Source organism: Leucopleurus acutus (genome assembly GCF_964270905.1).
Source record: "Leucopleurus acutus genome assembly, chromosome: 20".
NCBI lineage: Eukaryota > Metazoa > Chordata > Mammalia > Artiodactyla > Delphinidae > Leucopleurus > Leucopleurus acutus.
This window is the reverse complement of record NC_139162.1, coordinates 680,322-697,899: the sequence shown is the minus strand read 5'-3', so window position 1 is coordinate 697,899 and position 17,578 is coordinate 680,322. Positions and strand designations below refer to the sequence as shown.

General features: G+C 55.0%; 1 protein-coding gene across 4 annotated transcripts in view; it reads right to left on the bottom strand.

The window, feature by feature from the left end:
• ANKRD11 (ankyrin repeat domain containing 11) overlaps positions 1–17,578 on the bottom strand; it is a 171,834-nt gene that overhangs the window by 29,521 nt on the left and 124,735 nt on the right. For 2 of the 4 annotated variants that reach the window (XM_082862035.1, XM_082862037.1), the window contains exon 3: positions 1,926–2,067. In XM_082862035.1, the coding sequence (XP_082718161.1) occupies positions 1,926–2,012 (87 nt within the window). In that variant the 5' untranslated portion in view covers positions 2,013–2,067. Of the gene's footprint in view, positions 1–1,925; positions 2,071–17,578 lie in introns of those variants that run through there. The other 2 variants (XM_082862036.1, XM_082862038.1) reach the window with 2 other exon arrangements.

The window sequence follows — 17,578 nt, the reverse complement described above, 5'->3', positions numbered from 1 at the left end:
TGTTGCTGCGCCAGGTCCTTTGAATTTCCAAACACACTTTGGAAGCAGCTTATCGGTTTCTCCCCAAGAGCCCTCAGGGGCTTGGGCCTGCATCGCGACGGCTCTATGAGACTGGCTTGGGGGGCGCTGGTATCTGAACACTATGGAGACACCCTCGGCCCGTAGGCCCTGCTCCTCTCCAGCGGCTCAGAACTGCCTGAGTTTCCCACAGCAAAGTTCTGCAGGTTTCAGGGTGCACATCTTTCATCAAATTAATCCCTAAACAGTCTGTAGCCTTTTTTTTTTTTTGCGGTATGCGGGCCTCTCACTGTTGTGGCCTCTCCCGTTGCGGAGCACAGGCTCCGGATGCGCAGGCCCAGCGGCCATGGCTCACGGGCCCAGCCGCTCCGCAGCATGTGGGATCCTCCCGGACCAGGGCACGAACCCACGTCCCCTGCATCGGCAGGCGGACTCTCAACCACTGCGCCACCAGGGAAGCCCCCACACATGTGTTTTTAAACTTACACACCCGACCGCTGGCTAACAGCGCTCAGAAAAGGCACTCTGCACGCTGCTCCGGCCACAGCCTCGCTCCGCAGGCCTTGCACCCCGCCGCTTCTGCGCACACCTCCTGGGCCTCCTCTACAGACGGCCCTGTCGTCTGGGGGAACGCAGCTGCCCTCCCTGCTCCAGTCAGGGTGCTCCTCTCTCTCAAGGCCTGACCTGTCCCTCCCCTGCGAAACCTGCGTGGACACCTGTGGTGTCACACAGCCATGCCCGGGGAGCGTCCTGTGGAGGGGAGGGGGTCGCAGCGGGTGGCGTGTGCTTCAGCCGGCGTCCCGCAGAGAGCGGGACAGGGCGCGGGGCTGGCTCCTCGGCCAGGCACAGCTTGTTCCTCGGGCCTTTTTCTCTATCTCCCTCTCTGCAATCCCCAGCGTCACTGGGACCGCAGGAGTCCACCTGGGACGGCAATACCCCGACCCCTTCACTGCCACCAGAAGGCCTGTCTGGAGCCCCGAAAGGAGCGGGGGCTCCCAGGGGCTTTGGATCCATGGACCCCTGCCACCCTTCCTGGGAATTCAGCATCTGGACGCAGCCTCCTACTCTCTCCTCGGTGGATTCCTCCGGGATTCCGGGAACCAGCGCTCCCAGAGTTTCCCAGCGCCGGGAGGAGCACGGAGCCCGAGGCCTCTTCCCAGACCTGCTCGTAAAACCACGGGACAAAGCAGCAACGAGCCACATCCAGCTTCCACACTGAGGGCTTCTCTGAACGTCCTCCTCCTGGATCAAGGGGGGCCGGGCACAGGCCACAGCACCCCACGCAGAGCACGGGCGAGGCCACCTTTGCAGGTGGGCCCTCCCTCAGGAAGCCTGTGAGTCTGTAACTCCTACAGACCAGCCTGGGGGTCCCTCTAAGAACAGTCTGGAGGGAACACTGGGTGTCACAGCTTGTGGAGCACACAGCACACACCCCCGAGCCCAGGGCGCCAGCACATTAACAGGACACAATGATGCAGATTTACAACCCATTTTCCTATTCACATTGGCAACAAGCAAACGGGGAGTACAATTACCCAGCAGCGTTTCAAGTCAGAACCACTCGCACGGCTACCGTCAGATTTGGTCTGCCAGCAACCATATGGCAGGAACCCATGGTCCTGAGGGACAGACGGTGGGGCCGAACTGGGGTTCTCTCAGACAGCAATTTCTGTCCACAGATCTAGTGGTTAAAGCTCCACTTTGGCCCCCAAATAACAAACATCCTTAAAAAAAGCCAGACGTGTCCTCCACAGCCACCCAGCACAGCAGTTCCTCCACTGCCGCCCGAGGAGGGTCTCGCGGCACAGACGTCGCCCACTGCAGAGGGACAAGCGACAGTGACACCCCCAGCCCTCCCCCGGGCCCGGACGAGGCCCACGCGGAGTGGTGGGGGAGGACGAGCTCACCTTTTTCCCGGGCTGCTTCTCCACCATGTCGCTGCTCAGGGAACGCTCCTCCTGCTGTGGGGTTCTAGAACACCCACCCTTGGGCATCGTTTCCTCCTCACCAGGCCTTCATTCACGCCGCCATCGCTTCATCGTCAACCGTCTGCTTAAAAACAGAGGACAGGGGTTAAGATCCAGTGACCCCCACATGAAACCCAGGTGCCGCCTCCAGTCGGTGATGCACGACGCATGGACGCAGCAGCCTTCTGAGGGGCCGCTCCTGAGGCACCGGCCCGGCAGGCAGCCCCGGCAGCGGCACGTCCCCCTCCACGAGGGAGAACAGCAGAACCCCGGGGTGCACGCGGAGCCCTGCTCCGGGCGTCAGGCGCCACACATGCTCGGTGGCAGCACCCTCTGCCCACGGGCAGGGTCACACCTCGAGGTCCAGGGGATCACGCCCACCACCCTCTCGGCCCCCTGCCCCCACCCCCAACAGAAGGTCAGGATGAGGGCTACTCTGCCACTCAGAAAGCACCCAGCACCCCGAACTCCCCAACTCCCGCAAGTCAAATGTCCAGAAGGTAGGCAAGTGACGCCGCTGGGGAACGCCCGGAGGATGTCAGGTAGCTGTGGCGCCCACTCCTGCACGTGGGCCTGAGGCCTGCGCCCCTGCATTTCCCAGGACACATGCTGTGGTTATCGTGTTTTCTGTATTTTATGTTTTGGCATCTTCAGTTTGCTTTCTGGGGACAGACCGCCCTCCCACCAGGGCCAGCCCTTTCTTGGCAATGGCCAAGAACCCCCCACAAAACCACCCACCACCCCACCTACCTCTCACACACAAGCCGCCGACTCCCCCGAACATAACGCATCCCAGATACCACGTAACCAGAGACCACCCCACAGCCCGCGGAACTGTCCACTCCACCCACCGCCTTCCCCATGGAGACCCCAGTGGAGACGCTGGCCGACTCGCCTCTCAATCCTGTCTGCTGCTCCCAACAAGCCCGGTGCTTCCCTGGCGGCCGTGCCGGCACAGCCAGGCGCTCTGCACCTGTGCGTGGAGTCGTCTCTGCCTGTGGCCACGCTGACCCAACCCGCCCCTGCCCGACGTGGGCAGCTCTCCCCCCACCCCCCGTCCTCCTGTGCTTGCTCCACAAATCACATCCAGGGTGCGTGCTGCGCTCAGCAGAGGGAACAGGGAAAAGCGCGTCTGCTCCGTCCTCCTGAAAGCCTTCCTCGCAGACGTCCTCCTCACAGGGTCAGAGAACAGTTCACACAAACTGAATCACACCTCTGGCGCCTTGCCGTGTTGGACGAGGGGTTTCGTAAAGAGCTCACCCGGAATTAAGCAGCCTCTACTCTGTATGGTTTTGGAAACACGCTGTTCAGAAGCGTTCTGGAGTGGCAGCTCCGACCTGCTCTTCACCAGCCTCTGGAGAACCTGTCTCCTTTTCCACGTTAACGGATCAAAGGTTCCCCGAGTGTCCCCTTGCTTATTCACTGGCCAACACACATCTAACTGTAGTCAGCGGAGGGACCACACCACCTCCTGACACCGCCTCCGCAGCACACCACGCAGGTGGGCCGGGCTCTGCCTCCACACGTTCCCCGTGGCTGCGGCCGTAAATGATGGTTCCTATCTGCGCTTGAAACTGTGAACGCCAAGCTCTCTTCCAGTTTTCCACGACCAAACTGGGCTGTCTCAGCCTGAGGAATGGCATGTCAGAGCCTGACTCAGGACAGCTGCTGAATCTCAGGGCTACCTGGGAACTCATCAGCAATGTTTCCACAGAAATTTAAAGATTATCCGGAAGTTAATGTTTTGAAAACCTCCTGACTGCCTGCTCCCAAGATGGAAACTCAGGCCACGGAGCCGTGGACGCGCGACGCTCGCACCCCCAGACGCGAATCCCCGAGTGTGTGGAGCCAGGCAGCGCACGCCGGGCGGACCCACGAGTCCCGGACCCCGACCTTGCCGCATCCAAACCAGGAGGGCGCGTGGACGGCCAGCCCAGGCCGCAAAAGCTGATGTCACCAAGTGCCCCACGGCGGCTCTGGCCTTTCCTGGGAAGCCCTGCACGAGCTGCCCAGAGGCTGGGGGCAAGAGGGGGGCCCGCTCCTCCAGGGCCTCGGTGCCCACGGCGGCCCCCCAAGGCGCACCCCCAGCTTCTGGAAACACCGGCAGACCCTGCGGCTCCTCTAGCGCCTCCTGCTCCGCTGCTGTCGTCGGCGTGAAATTTCAACACTACACCCGCGTGCACGTCTCCGACCCGGGCTCTGGCACGTCCCTGCCACCAGGAGACACTCGCCACTGCCGTCATTTTGGGCGCAATCCACTAGCTGACGGAGGAGGCCCGCGCCTCACCAGGGTGTCTGTGTTGGCAGCTGGCCCCGAGTGCCAGGTCTCCACTCATTCCTGAGGAGGGACAGGGCTCGATGGGCCCTGGTCCGCCCCAGCTGTGTCCCGGTCTCACAGGCACACTTCTGTCCTCTCCCCTACGTGCCCAGCAGGACCCTCCCTGAGGCTGCCCAGTCCCTCGGGCTCCACACCACCCTGCACCCCTCCGCTGGGCAGCCTCTCCTTCCCGCCTGCCTGTCCTGGGCCCAGGGAGACGTCCATTCACAGGGGCTGGCAGGACAGACATCCTTGTCAAGAGACCTCGTGTCACAATGAGGCGTGTCCCTCCCCAAAGGCGCTCTGAGCACCATGGGCAGACCTAGCCCCACGGGCACCGCAGCAAGCGACTGCCCCGACCACGGCACCCTCCTCCTTCCCGACACAACTCGGCCCTGCGAGTCCCTCTCCGTGGGCAAGAGGCGCAACTCTCGGAGGAGAGGCTCCCTCCAAACTAACCCTGAGGAAGGTGGGTGGCTGCACCCCTGCCACACCCGCCGTTCAGCAAACTCCTGCCTTTGCGAGTGACAAGCTAAAAGCAAGACATGAGGGGGAACCTGAAGGCAACTTTACTGGCCTTGTGGGGATCAAAGCTGGAACCTGAGTGGAAAAGGCCACAGCACCGTGGGCCCCAAATCCACGGACAGGGAGAGCCCGGCCCCGCAGCTCCAGGAGGGAAGGCGCAATGGGGCGGGACGAGGGCCCACCGCCTGCCGACCTGTGCCAGCCACCCCCACCCCAGCGGCCTCATCCCCGCAAGCTGCAACCACAGGGGCAGAGAAGGCAGCTGGGAGGGAGGCTCAGAGCAGGGCCCGGAGGGACAACACACAAAGGAGCAGGGTGAGCAGCGGCTAGAGAGAGACCGGGTCAGCAGCAACCTGGGCTTCAGGAGAGTCTAGAAAAATTCAGAGACAGAAGAAAAGACTCACAAATTTTAAAACGAGAGGATACGCTAAGTCCTAGAGAAGCAATCCAGAAAGCCCGCTGTCACAGCAAGGCAAAGATGCTGCCCGAGGAGGAACCAGAGACAACGGCCCAGGACAGGACCCCAGCCAAAGGGCAGGAGCCCACTGAGGCCCGCCTCTCCCGCACGGGGGCCTCTGTGCAGGGGACGCAGACACAGCGCAGCAACGGTCCTGAAAAACGATTTCCAGAGTCAAACACCAAATGTAGCCACACCGGCGACCAGGGTAACGGCAAAAGAAAGGCACTTGTGAGCCTGCAGCAAAGTCCCCCGGCCCTCCCCCTCCTGCGGGGGGGGGGGGGGCGGTTGGGCAAGGGCAGCCGCAGCCCAGCCCTGCCTCTCCTGTGGGGTCAGAGCTGAGCTCCAAGAATGGTCTGAATTTAAATCCTTGGGGGACAAAGAAAATCAAGACTCATATTTTGTAAACCCCAAAAACTGCATGGAATTAGAATTTCTGTGTCCATAAGTAAGGTCTCTCTGGACAGAGACCGCACCCAGAGCACTATCGTGGGCTCCACAAGGCACACTGTGGCCTATCGGTGTCACCCGAGGGCCCCAGGACGCCCCAAGCCCTCTCCGGCCGGCGTGGCCCAGCACCCGCTGGCACGTGGCCGTGGTGAGCCAGCCGGCATCCCTAGCGCTGCCTCGATAAAGCAGCAAACGTCGTCCACTCTGTCGCTCTGCAAACCCTACTCCCTGCCCTCCTGACACTGAGCAGATGGACGGTGGGGCTGGCGGGACTGCACTGGGCTCTGGAAAAGCCCCTGCGGCGGGGCTGTGGCCACGCCGGCTGCGTTTTCATGGGGCACAACGGCTACTTGAAAGACTCTCTCAGACAAGCTATGATTATTAAGGACTGGTACGTGTTTTCTCAAAAATGAACTAAATGAGGCCATCGCTTCAAGGAAAACTAACAGTAGTTGTGGCCAGCAATAAAATTTGAGCTTTCACATGAATTCTGGGAAACTTGTATCCCTTCCATTAGCTTCCTAGCACCCAGCCTGAAGACGGGTCAAATGAGGTTGGTGGTGATCATGGACCGTCCACATTTGGGAGACCCACACACCTCAGGGGACCAATGCTTCACAAGGGAGCCCCCAGGGTCTTCAGATCCCCCGAGTCCAGTCGGAGGAGAACCCACCCTCACGTGGAGGCTCCCAGGCGACTCCCTGTTCCCTATACATGTCTGTGAGAGGCTGGATCGTTTTCACACACTTTAAGCAAAACCGCAGAATGCAACAGATGGAGTAAAGGTGCCAGGTATTAGAAAGAGCTGCAGCTATATGAAACAATGCCACTCTTCTCGCTAAACTTCTGTTTTCTTTTATAAAATAGTTACTTTTCAGTAAAAGTTCAGTAAAGTTTACTGTGGGGTCCTCCCTGCAAACCCCCAGGTGTGTAAGGGACTCAGGGCCCAGCAGCTGAGCACCAGTACAGAGAGGCTCCTGGGCAGAGGGAACCCAGATGGAAGTACTTGCTGTCAGGAAACAATGAGTGCAAACCAGGAGCAGGGGCTGGGAACCATAAAATGACTCCTGTACAGAAGCCCAAATTGGCATAAGAAAAAAAAGGAAAAGGTCTTTAAAAAAGAAAGAACTTGGAAATTCCCTGGTGGTGCAGTGGTTAAGAATCCGCCTGCCAACGCAGGGGACACGGGTTCGAGCCCTGGTCCGGGAAGATCCCACATGCCGCAGAGCAACTAAGCCCATGTGCCACAACTACTGAGCCTGTGCGCTACAGCCCGGGAGCCACAACCACTGAGCCCACGTGCCACAACTACCGAGCCTATGCTCTACTGCCCACGTGCCACAAACTACTGAAGTCCACGAACCTAGAGCCTGTGATCCGCAACAAGAAGCCACCCCAATGAGAAGCCCGCGCACTGCAACAAAGACCCAACGCAGCCAAAAACAAACAAATACATAAATAAATCTTCCTTCCAAAAAAACAGAAAGAAAAAAAGAACTCATGCTAATAAACTTAAAATGAAAAGGAAAGGACTTCAAATTGCATAAATAAATATTAATTTAAAAAATTAAAGTCAAAGTTAAAAAGCTGAAGAACAGTACTGACACCGCCTGATGCTGACAAGGGCCAACCGGCAGGCCAAGCGCACGTGCACGGTGACCCACGTTCCGACCAAGGAGCCCCCGACCTGAGCCCCCCGGCAGAGTCCACGCAGAGACATGAAGGTGATTCCCACTCACCCCCACACCGAACCCAAGTCCAGACACTGCAGACCAGAGGAGAACAGGCTGCTGGACAACAGGGTAGAGAACACCTTCACAACCTCAAGGTAAAGAAAGAGCCCGCAAAACCGGAAACACTAACCATAACGGCAAAGTCTGAAAATTCTGACACTTTATTTTTAAATTTTATTTATTTATTTTTGGCCGCGTTGAGTCTTCGTTGCTGCGCGCGCGCTTTCTCTAGTGGCGGCGAGCGGGGGCTACTCTTCGTTGTGGTGCGCGGGCTTCTCATGCCTAGAACCCGTGTTGCAGAGCACCGGTTCTAGGCATGCGGGCTTCAGTAGTTGTGGCACGTGGGCTCAGTAGTTGTGGCTCGTGGGCTCTAGAGCGCAGGCTCAGTAGCGGTAGCTCACGGGCTTCATTGCTCTGTGGCATGTGGGATCTTCCCGGACCAGGGCTCGAACCCGTGTCCCCTGCGTTGGCAGGAGGATTCTTAACCACTGCGCCACCAGGGAAGCCCAGATTCTAACACTTTAAAAACAACAAGTTTTGTTCATTAAAGGTCACCTTCCCACAAAAGAGAAGAATTTTCTACACACATAACTGACAAAAATCTCTTATCCAGCATCTATAAAGAGCTCCCACAAATCAATAAGGAAAAGAGAAAACGTCCACTACAAAAGATGGAAGTGAGACTCAGGCCTTTCACAAAAGAGGAAATCCAGATGAAAAACTGATCAGCTTCTTTAACCAACAGGACAATGCAAACAAAAACCAAAATAAGCTATAGAACATCAGCGAAGATGCAGAACAGAGGAAACGACGCATCCTGATGGGAGCGCGAGCGGAGCCACAGGACCCACCGCGCACGGGCGCCCAACAGCCCACAGCTCCTGGGGTGACACCCAGAGGCCACGCCAGCGCAGGAGCAGGCCTGTACCGCACGCGCCAGCAGCCCCTGTGGGAGCCTGCAACAACGCAACCATCTCACAAGTCAAGGCAAAAAAAAGTTACATTGTATGTTTCCCTAAGTTTCTGAAAACAGTGCTGAGGGATGCACTGCTCAGCTGACAAGACTATTAAAAACATCAAGCGGTGACTATTGTAAGTAAAAGTCTGGAGGAGGGTGGGATGGGCAGTCATGCCTGGGAGTGTGACCTGGAGTTTTCTACACAAAAGTCACATGCGTGTGTTCTTTGTGAGAATGAAATTGTACATTTTTATTTTGCAGACTTTTGGATATTATGTTACATTTCACAATAGTAAAGTTTAAAACACTGGGTAGGGCTTCCCTGGTGGCGCAGTGGTTGGGAGTCCGCCTGCCGATGCAGGGGACGCAGGTTCGTGCCCGGGTCTGGGAAGATCCCGCATGCCGCGGAGCGGCTGGGCACGTGAGCCATGGTCGCTGGGCCTGCGCGTCCGGAGCCTGTGCACCGCAGCAGGAGAGGCCACAACAGTGAGAGGCCCGCATACCGAGAAAAAAAAAAAAAAAAAAAACACAACACCACGGGGTATGTACCTGCTACACCCTGGCAGGTGCTTAGAAAGTGGAGGGCTAATTACCAGACCCTGTCCCAGGACAGTCTCCCTTCACGGGGCCCCATGCCCTGTGCAGAAGTGCAGCTCCCTGGACACTATGGGGCAGCAGCTCAAGGCTGCCAGCCTGTGGCGAGACCCACCCTCCCTTGCACAGAGCACACAAGCCACTGGAACTGCGCGGCCAGAATGGAAATGAAAACCTGATCAATTAACGGTGAACTAGGAAGGTTGGAGGAGGGGGTGGTTAAAACAGAGGAGGAAAAAGATGTCTTACAGAGAAGGGACCAAGCTGCAGAATAAATGAGAGGAGAAGACAGGGACAGGCCGGCACCCTGAGAGCCCCACGACGTGGTGACCAAGAGCACAGCACGGGACGAGTCCACACGCCTCCATGGCTGCTCCACGGAGACAAAAGCACAAGCCAGAGAAAGAGCAGACTGAGAACCCAGAGGAGGACAGCCCTGGGGAGGGACAGGATGGGAAAAGTGGCCCTGGGCGGGCACTACACCCACCCACCAGGCAGCTGCAGGACAAAAGGGGGGAAGACCCAGCACTGGGACCAGCGGGGGCCCCACAGGGTCACCACATGGAGAAAGCGACTAGAGAGGCTGGTGCAGCTATGCTTGTGTCAGAAACATGCAAACCTGGCTCTGTGTCTGAAAACCGATCCACGCAGTCCACCACATTAACAGGCCAAAGAAGAAGAATCACACAATCCTAACAACTGGTGCAGAAAAAGTATTTAACACATATCAAGGCTCATGATGAAGACTCTCGGCACAAGAGGGGTCCAGGGAACCCCTCAGAGTGAGCAGGAGGGTGGACAGCATCGTCGGCCAGCATCACCCCTAACAGTGAGACACGGGACACGGCTGCCCTCCCACCACTGCTTCCGGACATCTTACTGGAAGCACTATCCAGTGAATGAGGAAGAAAGGAAATAAAAGGCAAACAGACTGGAAGGGAAGAAATAAAACTTTCTATGTGATAATGATGTGCCTGTCTATCTAAAAAACTGCAAGGAATCTACCAAACTCCTGGAAACAGTGAGCTCAACAAGGCTGCAGAATACCAGATTGACACACGAAAACCCACCACATGTCTACGAATAGCAAGAACATGTGGAAATAGAATTAAAACACAATACCATTTACAAGTGCGTCAAATAAAACTGAAATGCTCAGGTATAAATCTAAATTTAAAAAAAGTATGAAAACCTCTACAAATTGTAGAAAAAAAAAAAAGAAGAAGAAAATCTTTAAGACCTCAAGCTAGGCAAACAGTTCTTAAGACATGACACCAGAAGTACCGTCCATTCACAAAGGGAAAAACTGGTCAACTGTATCTCAGCAAAATTAAAACCTTCTGCTCAATGAAAGACCTAGTTCACAGGATGAAAAGGCAAACTGCAAATCACAAGTCAAAGGACTCGTATGAATAAAAAATAAACAACAATCAAAACAACGGTAAACAACAAACATCCAATTAGAAAATGGACAAAAGACGTGCAGAGACATTTCATCAAAGGAGAAACATGAGAGTGAGAGCAACTCTGGGAACGTGCCCTGCAGACACAGCTCACCTACTGGGGGTTTCCAAACCCACACTCAGTCCCACAATTGTTTTAGCATGTTCAATAGCCACTTGTTAGAAAGTGAAATAACACAGAACAGAAAATATCAGGAGGCATCACACACACCATCTCATGAAGAGTTATTTTGTGAACATGTTTCCAGGGTGTGTGTTAAGGGCAAAGACAGAAATAGACTGTTTTCCTAAATTATGAGAAGCTGTCAGGACACTTCAGAAACACTGGCCTAAGTAGTTAAGGACACAAATCTGTTGCTTTTCTATACACTAATAAGGAACTATCAGAAAGAGAAAGAAAACAAAAATCCCATTTTGAATTGCATCAAAGAGAATAAAATACTGGGTTGACCAAGAAGTTCATTCAGGTTTTTCCATAACATCTTACAGAAAAACCCGAACGAACTTTTTGGCCAATCCAATACCTAGGCATAAACTTAACTGTGTAGGTGAAAGATCTATACTCTGAAAACTACAGAACACTGATAAAGGAAATTTGAAGATGATGCAAAGAAATGGAAGGATATCCCATGCTCTTGGGTTGGAAGAATTAATACTGTTAAAATGGCCATATTACCCAAAGCAATCTACAGATTTAATGCAATCCCTGTCAAAATATGTATGATATTTTTCACAGAACTAAAATAATCCAATCCTAAAAATTACATGGAACCACAAGTCTTGCCTAATTGCCAAAGCAATCTTGAGGGAAAAAAGAACAAAGTGGGAGGTATCATGCTCCCTGACTTGAGACCATACTATAAAGCTCCAGTAATCAAAACAGTACGGTGCTGACACAAAAACAGACACTTAGGGACTTCCCTGGTGGGGCAGTGGTTAAGAATCTGCCGACCAATGCAGGGGACACAAGTTTGAGTCCTGGTCTGGGAAGATGCCACATACTGCAGAGCAACTAAGCACGAGCACCACAACTACTGAGCTCTAGAGCCCACGAGCCACAACTACTGAGCCTGCGTGCCACAACTACTGAAGCCTGCGCACCTAGAGTGAGTGCTCCACAACAACAGAAGCCACTGCAATGAGAAGCCCACGCACAACAATGAAGAGTAGCCCCCGCTCGCCACAACTAGAGAAAGCCCGTGCGCAGCAACAAAGACCCAACACAGACAAAAATAAATTAATTAACTGATTTTTTAAAAATAGACACTTAGATCAATGGAACAGGATAGAGACCCATGCACCTATGGTCAATCAATCTACCACAAAGGGGACAAGAATATAAATGGAGAAAGGACAGCCTCTTCAATAAATGGCGCTAGAAAAACTGGACAGCTACACATAAAAGATGAAAGATTAGAACATTTCCCCACACCATATATAAAAATAAACTAAATATGGATTAAAAGATCTAAGCCTAAGACCACAAACCATAAAACTCCTGGAAGAAAACATAGACAGAACTTTCTTTGACATAAATCATAGCAATATTTTTTTTGGATCTGTCTCTAAAGGCAAAAGAAATAAAAGCAAAAATAAACAAAGGGGATCTAACTAAACTTAAAAGCTTTTGTGTAACAAAAGAAACCATTAAAAAGACAACCTACTGAGTGGGAGAAAACTTGCAAATGATACAACTGAAAAGAGGTTAATATCCAAAATATATAAACATGAACTCCCCTGCAGTCCAGTGGTTAGGACTCTGCGCTTTCACTGCTGAGAGCGTGGGTTCAATCCCTGGTCGGGAAACTAAGATCCCACAAGCCTCATGACGCGGCAAAAAAATACGTGTGTGTGTGTGTGTGTGTGTGTGTGTGTGTGTGTGTGTGTGTGTGTGTGTGTGCGTGCGTGCATGCACTCACACACACACACACACACCCCCCATGTAGATACAGCTCACACACTTAAATATCAAAAAAACAAACAAACCCAATCAAAAAATGAGCAAAAGACCTGAACAGACATTTTTCCAAAGAAGACACATAGATAGCCAACAGGCACATGAAAAGATGCTCAACATCTCTAATTATTAGAGAAATGCAAATCAAAACCACAATGAGGTATCTCCTCACACCGGTCAGAATGGCCGTCACCAAAGCCTACAAATTACAAACGCTGGCGGTGTGGAGAAAAGGGAACCCTCTTTACAGGGTTGGTGGGAATGTAAATTGGTGCAGCCACTATGGAGAACAGTATGGAGGTTCCTTAAAAAACTAAGAATAGGGCTTCCCTGGTGGCGCAGTGGTTGAGAGTCCACCTGCCGATGCAGGGGACACGGGTTCGTGCCCTGGTCCGGGAGGACCCCACATGCCGCGGAGCGGCTGGGCCCGTGAGCCATGGCCGCTGAGCCTGTGCGTCTGGAGCCTGTGCTCCGCAACGGGAGAGGCCACAGCAGTGAGAGGCCCGCGTGCCGCAAAGAAAAACAAAAAACAAACAAGAATAGAGCTACCATATGATCCAGCAATTCCACTCCTGGGTATGTATCTGGAAAAAATGAAAACTCTAATTTGAAAAGATACATGCACCCCAATGTTCATAGCAGCACTATTTACAATACCCAAGACATGGAAGCAACCTAAGTGTCCATCAATAGATGAATGGGTAAAGAAGATGTGGTGTTTATACACACAATGGACTATTACTCAGCCATAAAGAAGAATGCAGTTTTGCCATGTGCAGCAACATGGATGGATCTGGAGGGCACTATGCTAAGTGAAATAAGTCAGACAGACAAAAACACACACTGTATGAGATCACTTATATGTGGAATCTAAAAAATACAACAAACTAGTGACTATAACAAAAAAGAAGCAAACTCACAGATACAGAGAACGAACCAGTGATTACCAGTTGGGAGCGGGAAGGGAGAGGGGAAAGACAGGGAGAGGGGATTAAGAAACACAAACTACTATGTATAAAATAAATAAGCTACGAGGATATATTGGACGGCACAGGAAATTAGAGCCAGTATCTTATAATAACTTTAACTGGAGTGTAATCTGCAAAAATACTGAATCACCTGAAATATATATAGCACAGCAAATCAACGATAATACTTCAATGAAGAAAAAAAAGAGCCCTGGGTTTGTGGCTGGATATATCTGTTTCTCTATCTGTAAAATATGGAAGTAAACCTTCCTCATGTTAAGAGCTCAGGATGATACCTGACACCTGCCCAGGGCTCTTATCAGTGGCCCTTGAGTCTCTCAGGCTGGGGAGGTGGGGGCTGAGGATGGAGCCCTTGAAGCCAGTGTTCCTCCAGGGCACTTCAGATGCTTCTCCTGAAGGAACACCCGGTTATAGGCTTCTGCCTGAGAGCCAAGGTGTGCCCCCCTCTCTGAGGAACCAGTCTCCTCCTGCCATCACCTCCCTGCCCCCAAAGGGTGAAGTCCCGTCACTTCCGCGAAGAGCCACAGCCGCGGCAGTGACAAGGGGCGGGCAGGCACAGGCTCCGCCCACTGCCCTCACGGTGGTTTATCGCCCGCGTCTGCCCCAGGCCTGCACGTACAGATGGTGGGGAGCAGACACGCAGCGGTGGGTGGCTGGACGCTGCCTCTGCCGTGCATCTCTGTGAATGCAACCATGGACACGTCCCCCTCTGCCTGATGACACCTGTGGGTAGATCTTTTATCAGTTTCTAAATTAAGAAGTGATGGCAACATCACAGGAAACTCGACACTTTTCCTGCCAGTTGGTTCGAAAAGGCCTTAATTGTTAACTTCGATAATGGGTTTCTGGCCACGTGACCATGCAGCCAGGAGGCTTGAAGACACAGAACCACCATTCTCAGGGCGGTGAAGGCCCAGACCAAGGACACTGCCTCCACCAGAGCCTGAAGCAGCCTGGCTGAACACACACACACGCAGGAGCACACAGCACACTCGCCCCTGAAGGCTGGAGAGCCAGGCCCCGTGTGAAAATGCTACCCCCTCCCCACTTCCCGGCACCGCCACACAGAGCTCAAATAACTGCCACCACCACCGTGGGAACCCAAACGTCCATGAGGCTGGGGGCACCCTGCCTACAAGGTGCCTCCCCAGGAAAGGGAGGGGCCGTGGCCGGCGTGGCCCTGGGAGCCCTCCCGCTCTGCGCAGCCCTCAGCGCCTCTGTGCCCCCAGGATGGCCTATGTGGCCAGAAAAACCAAAGGACAGGCGACGGAAGGGTTTCGCACAAGTGTAACGTTTTGCATATAAAGGGACATCTTCCCATCAGGACCCCGGACAGATGGATGGAGACGCCAAGCAGAGCACCAAGGGCAAGGTCGAGGTGCTCGCACACCTCCTGCTGCGCAGGTGCATCCAGGAGAGGGGCCCCGGCTGTCTCCTTCCTCCTCCGGTCTCGGCCCGGTGCCCACACACGGGCAACTCTGAGCAGGGGCTCGTTTCAGGAGACCAGGGCGCCACATGTCCTGTCCTGCAGCCCACGCCCCGCAGTGTGTCCCACAGCACATCCTCACCGAGGACGTGAGGCGCCCAGGCCCTGCTCCTCCAAAACTGCTTTTTAAAAAAGCTTGTTCACATCAGCCTGCTGGGCCACACGCTCTTACGGGCGCACGTGGCCCGTGTGGCTGGCGGCCCGGCAGCTGGTTATCGGCTCCGCATGCGCAGGCGCGGGTGTGTGCGCGCACTCGCAGCGTCTTAGGAAGGACTGCAGCTCAGCCTCTGAGCCAGCCCAGGAGGGCGCCCTGGCCGGCCACCAGAGCCAGAGAAGGCCTCCTCCCCTTCCCTCTGTTCTCAGCCCACAGCACAAGCCCGGGCCCAGAGACCGTAGCCTCTGAGGCGCACCTGCCGCCGGACATGCTCAGTGCAGCAGCGTCACAACATGGCCCCACAGTGACACAGGACAACCACCAGCACCCGCCTCAGGGTGGGCGACGTCCCCAGACGCGTCCTCCGCTGCTCCCCATGGCACACTGTCCCCTGTAGCCCTGCACGTCCACCTGCCCGGGCCGGGCACCGCCGAGGCCGCTCACCCCATCGTGTGCTGCTGAGGTTCCCGGGGACACAGCCCACCCCAGCCCGGTCATCTGTTACAGGGGACACAGCGGCTAAACTCACACAGCAGCCTGGAAAAGACCTGTCTGTGCTGGCGACACTGTGTCCACCATACTCTCTGGTTCCTGAAACAGAAAGTCTTCTGCAGAAAAAGGCTACCAAAAGAACGATCCTCCCCACTTCCCTTACGTTTAAATAATCAGCTGGTAATCTCCCTCTTTGAATGGCAAGTCTGCCAAGGGGATGTTTGGAGCAAAACAAGTCTAAATTAGTAACAAAGTCACCCAGAAATAAAGCCATCATGAGGCCACCTCCTGGCCCAGAGGCCACCATCACCTGGCCTGCGCCCGAAGTCTCATCAGACTTGGGAATGAAAAACCAGGGAGGCACGCGTGCCCACGGCTCCCGACGCTCCACCTTGAACCTGAGCAGAGGGACGTTCCGGTAACTGCTCGGGGCAACTACACTCACTGCGGCCTTCTTCTAAACCGGTTTCCACGCACCAGAAACAAGTAACTCTAAACACACACCCCAGTCGCAAGTCCTGTTTGTAGTGATGGTCGGCCACATTTCACGCGCTGTTGCTGGGTGCCTTTGTGACAACGGGGGGCGTGGGCCCCACGGCGGGCAGGTGGAGGTCGTGGCCTGCCGCCTCCAGGGTCCCGGGAGCACAGGGCACCACTCCCGGTCTCCCAGCCCTTCCTGGGCACTGGCACCGCCCACTCGGAGTGCAACACACGCTGACACTCGCACTGGACCCACCTCCTCCCTGCACTGCTCCCTTTGGCAAAACCCAACAAAAATCCTCCCCTGGGTGGGGCAGCAGGGCTCCTGGAGAAGCTGAGCGGCTTTTCCTTCGCAAGAGGGCACTGGGTGGGGCAGCAGGGCTCCTGGAGAAGCTGAGCGGCTTTTCCTTCGCAAGAGGGCACTGAGAGAATATACTGAAAACGCATTTCCCCAGACACCCTACTTCCCGTGGGAGGGAGCCTTGTGCACGACAGCCGCGAACTGCAAAGCACGTGTCCACGAGCGAGCGGCGCCGGGTGCACCGTGCCCACAGGGCAGCGCTGCTCAGAGGCAGGCCCCCCACAGTGGGGTCCCCGCCACGCCACAGAAGTGCCCTCTCAGGGGCGTTGAGAGTCCCAGGGGTGGGCACACTTACACTGTACACCTAAGACCTGTGCATTTGTTCACGTCTACATTACATCTGAAAGAGGAAAGAGAAAAGCTACACGGTTACCTCAAGGAAGCATCAGCAGTGGGCTGAACGGCAGGCCCACTCCCAAAGATCTTGCCACACAGCACTTGTGAGTGTGACCTTATTTGGGATAAGGTAACTAAGTGAAGGACCTCAAGAGGAGACCTTCCTGGATACTCGGGGCAGACCCTCCCCCCAACGGCAAGCGTCCCCGTGACAGAAGGGAGACAGTGCCGCGGCCCCGAGCCGACGAAGGCGTGGGCCGCCAGGAGCTGGAGGAGACCGGGGGTGCTGCCCAGGGGTCTGGGGAGGGAGTGTCCTGCCAGCACCGCAGCCTAAAATTCTGGCCTCCAGAACTGTGAGGACGCACCTCTGCTGCCTACACCAGCCAGTGCGTGGTGACTTACAGCAGCCCTAGGAACTAACACAACACCTACGCAAGATAAACTCGTGGAGTGTCTACGACTGGCCACTTGCTCCCCAAAGCCAAGATAAACGACCTCCTGCTGTGTCCTCCAGACCAACAGAGGCTGCACCCCGCTCTCCACCCTGCGTGGTGTGGCCCCTCGGACCCCTAAGGGAAGGCGGCACACCAGCTTCAGGGGTCACCTCCACCCCGAGGAAGGGCCCCAGGCCTGGGTCGCTGGCTGCTCCCCTCACCCAGGGAAATGGACTCTGAGCGTGGTGGCTCCACGCCAGGGAATGCTCATCACAGAAACCGGGATTTGTTCACAGTAAACTCAACAAGGCTCAGTTGAGCCCAAGGCAAAAAGCTGGTGGGCACTTGCTGCCCCTCCCTGGAGAGGAGGATGGCTGGGAGGGGACCCAGAGGGGCCCTCCTAACAG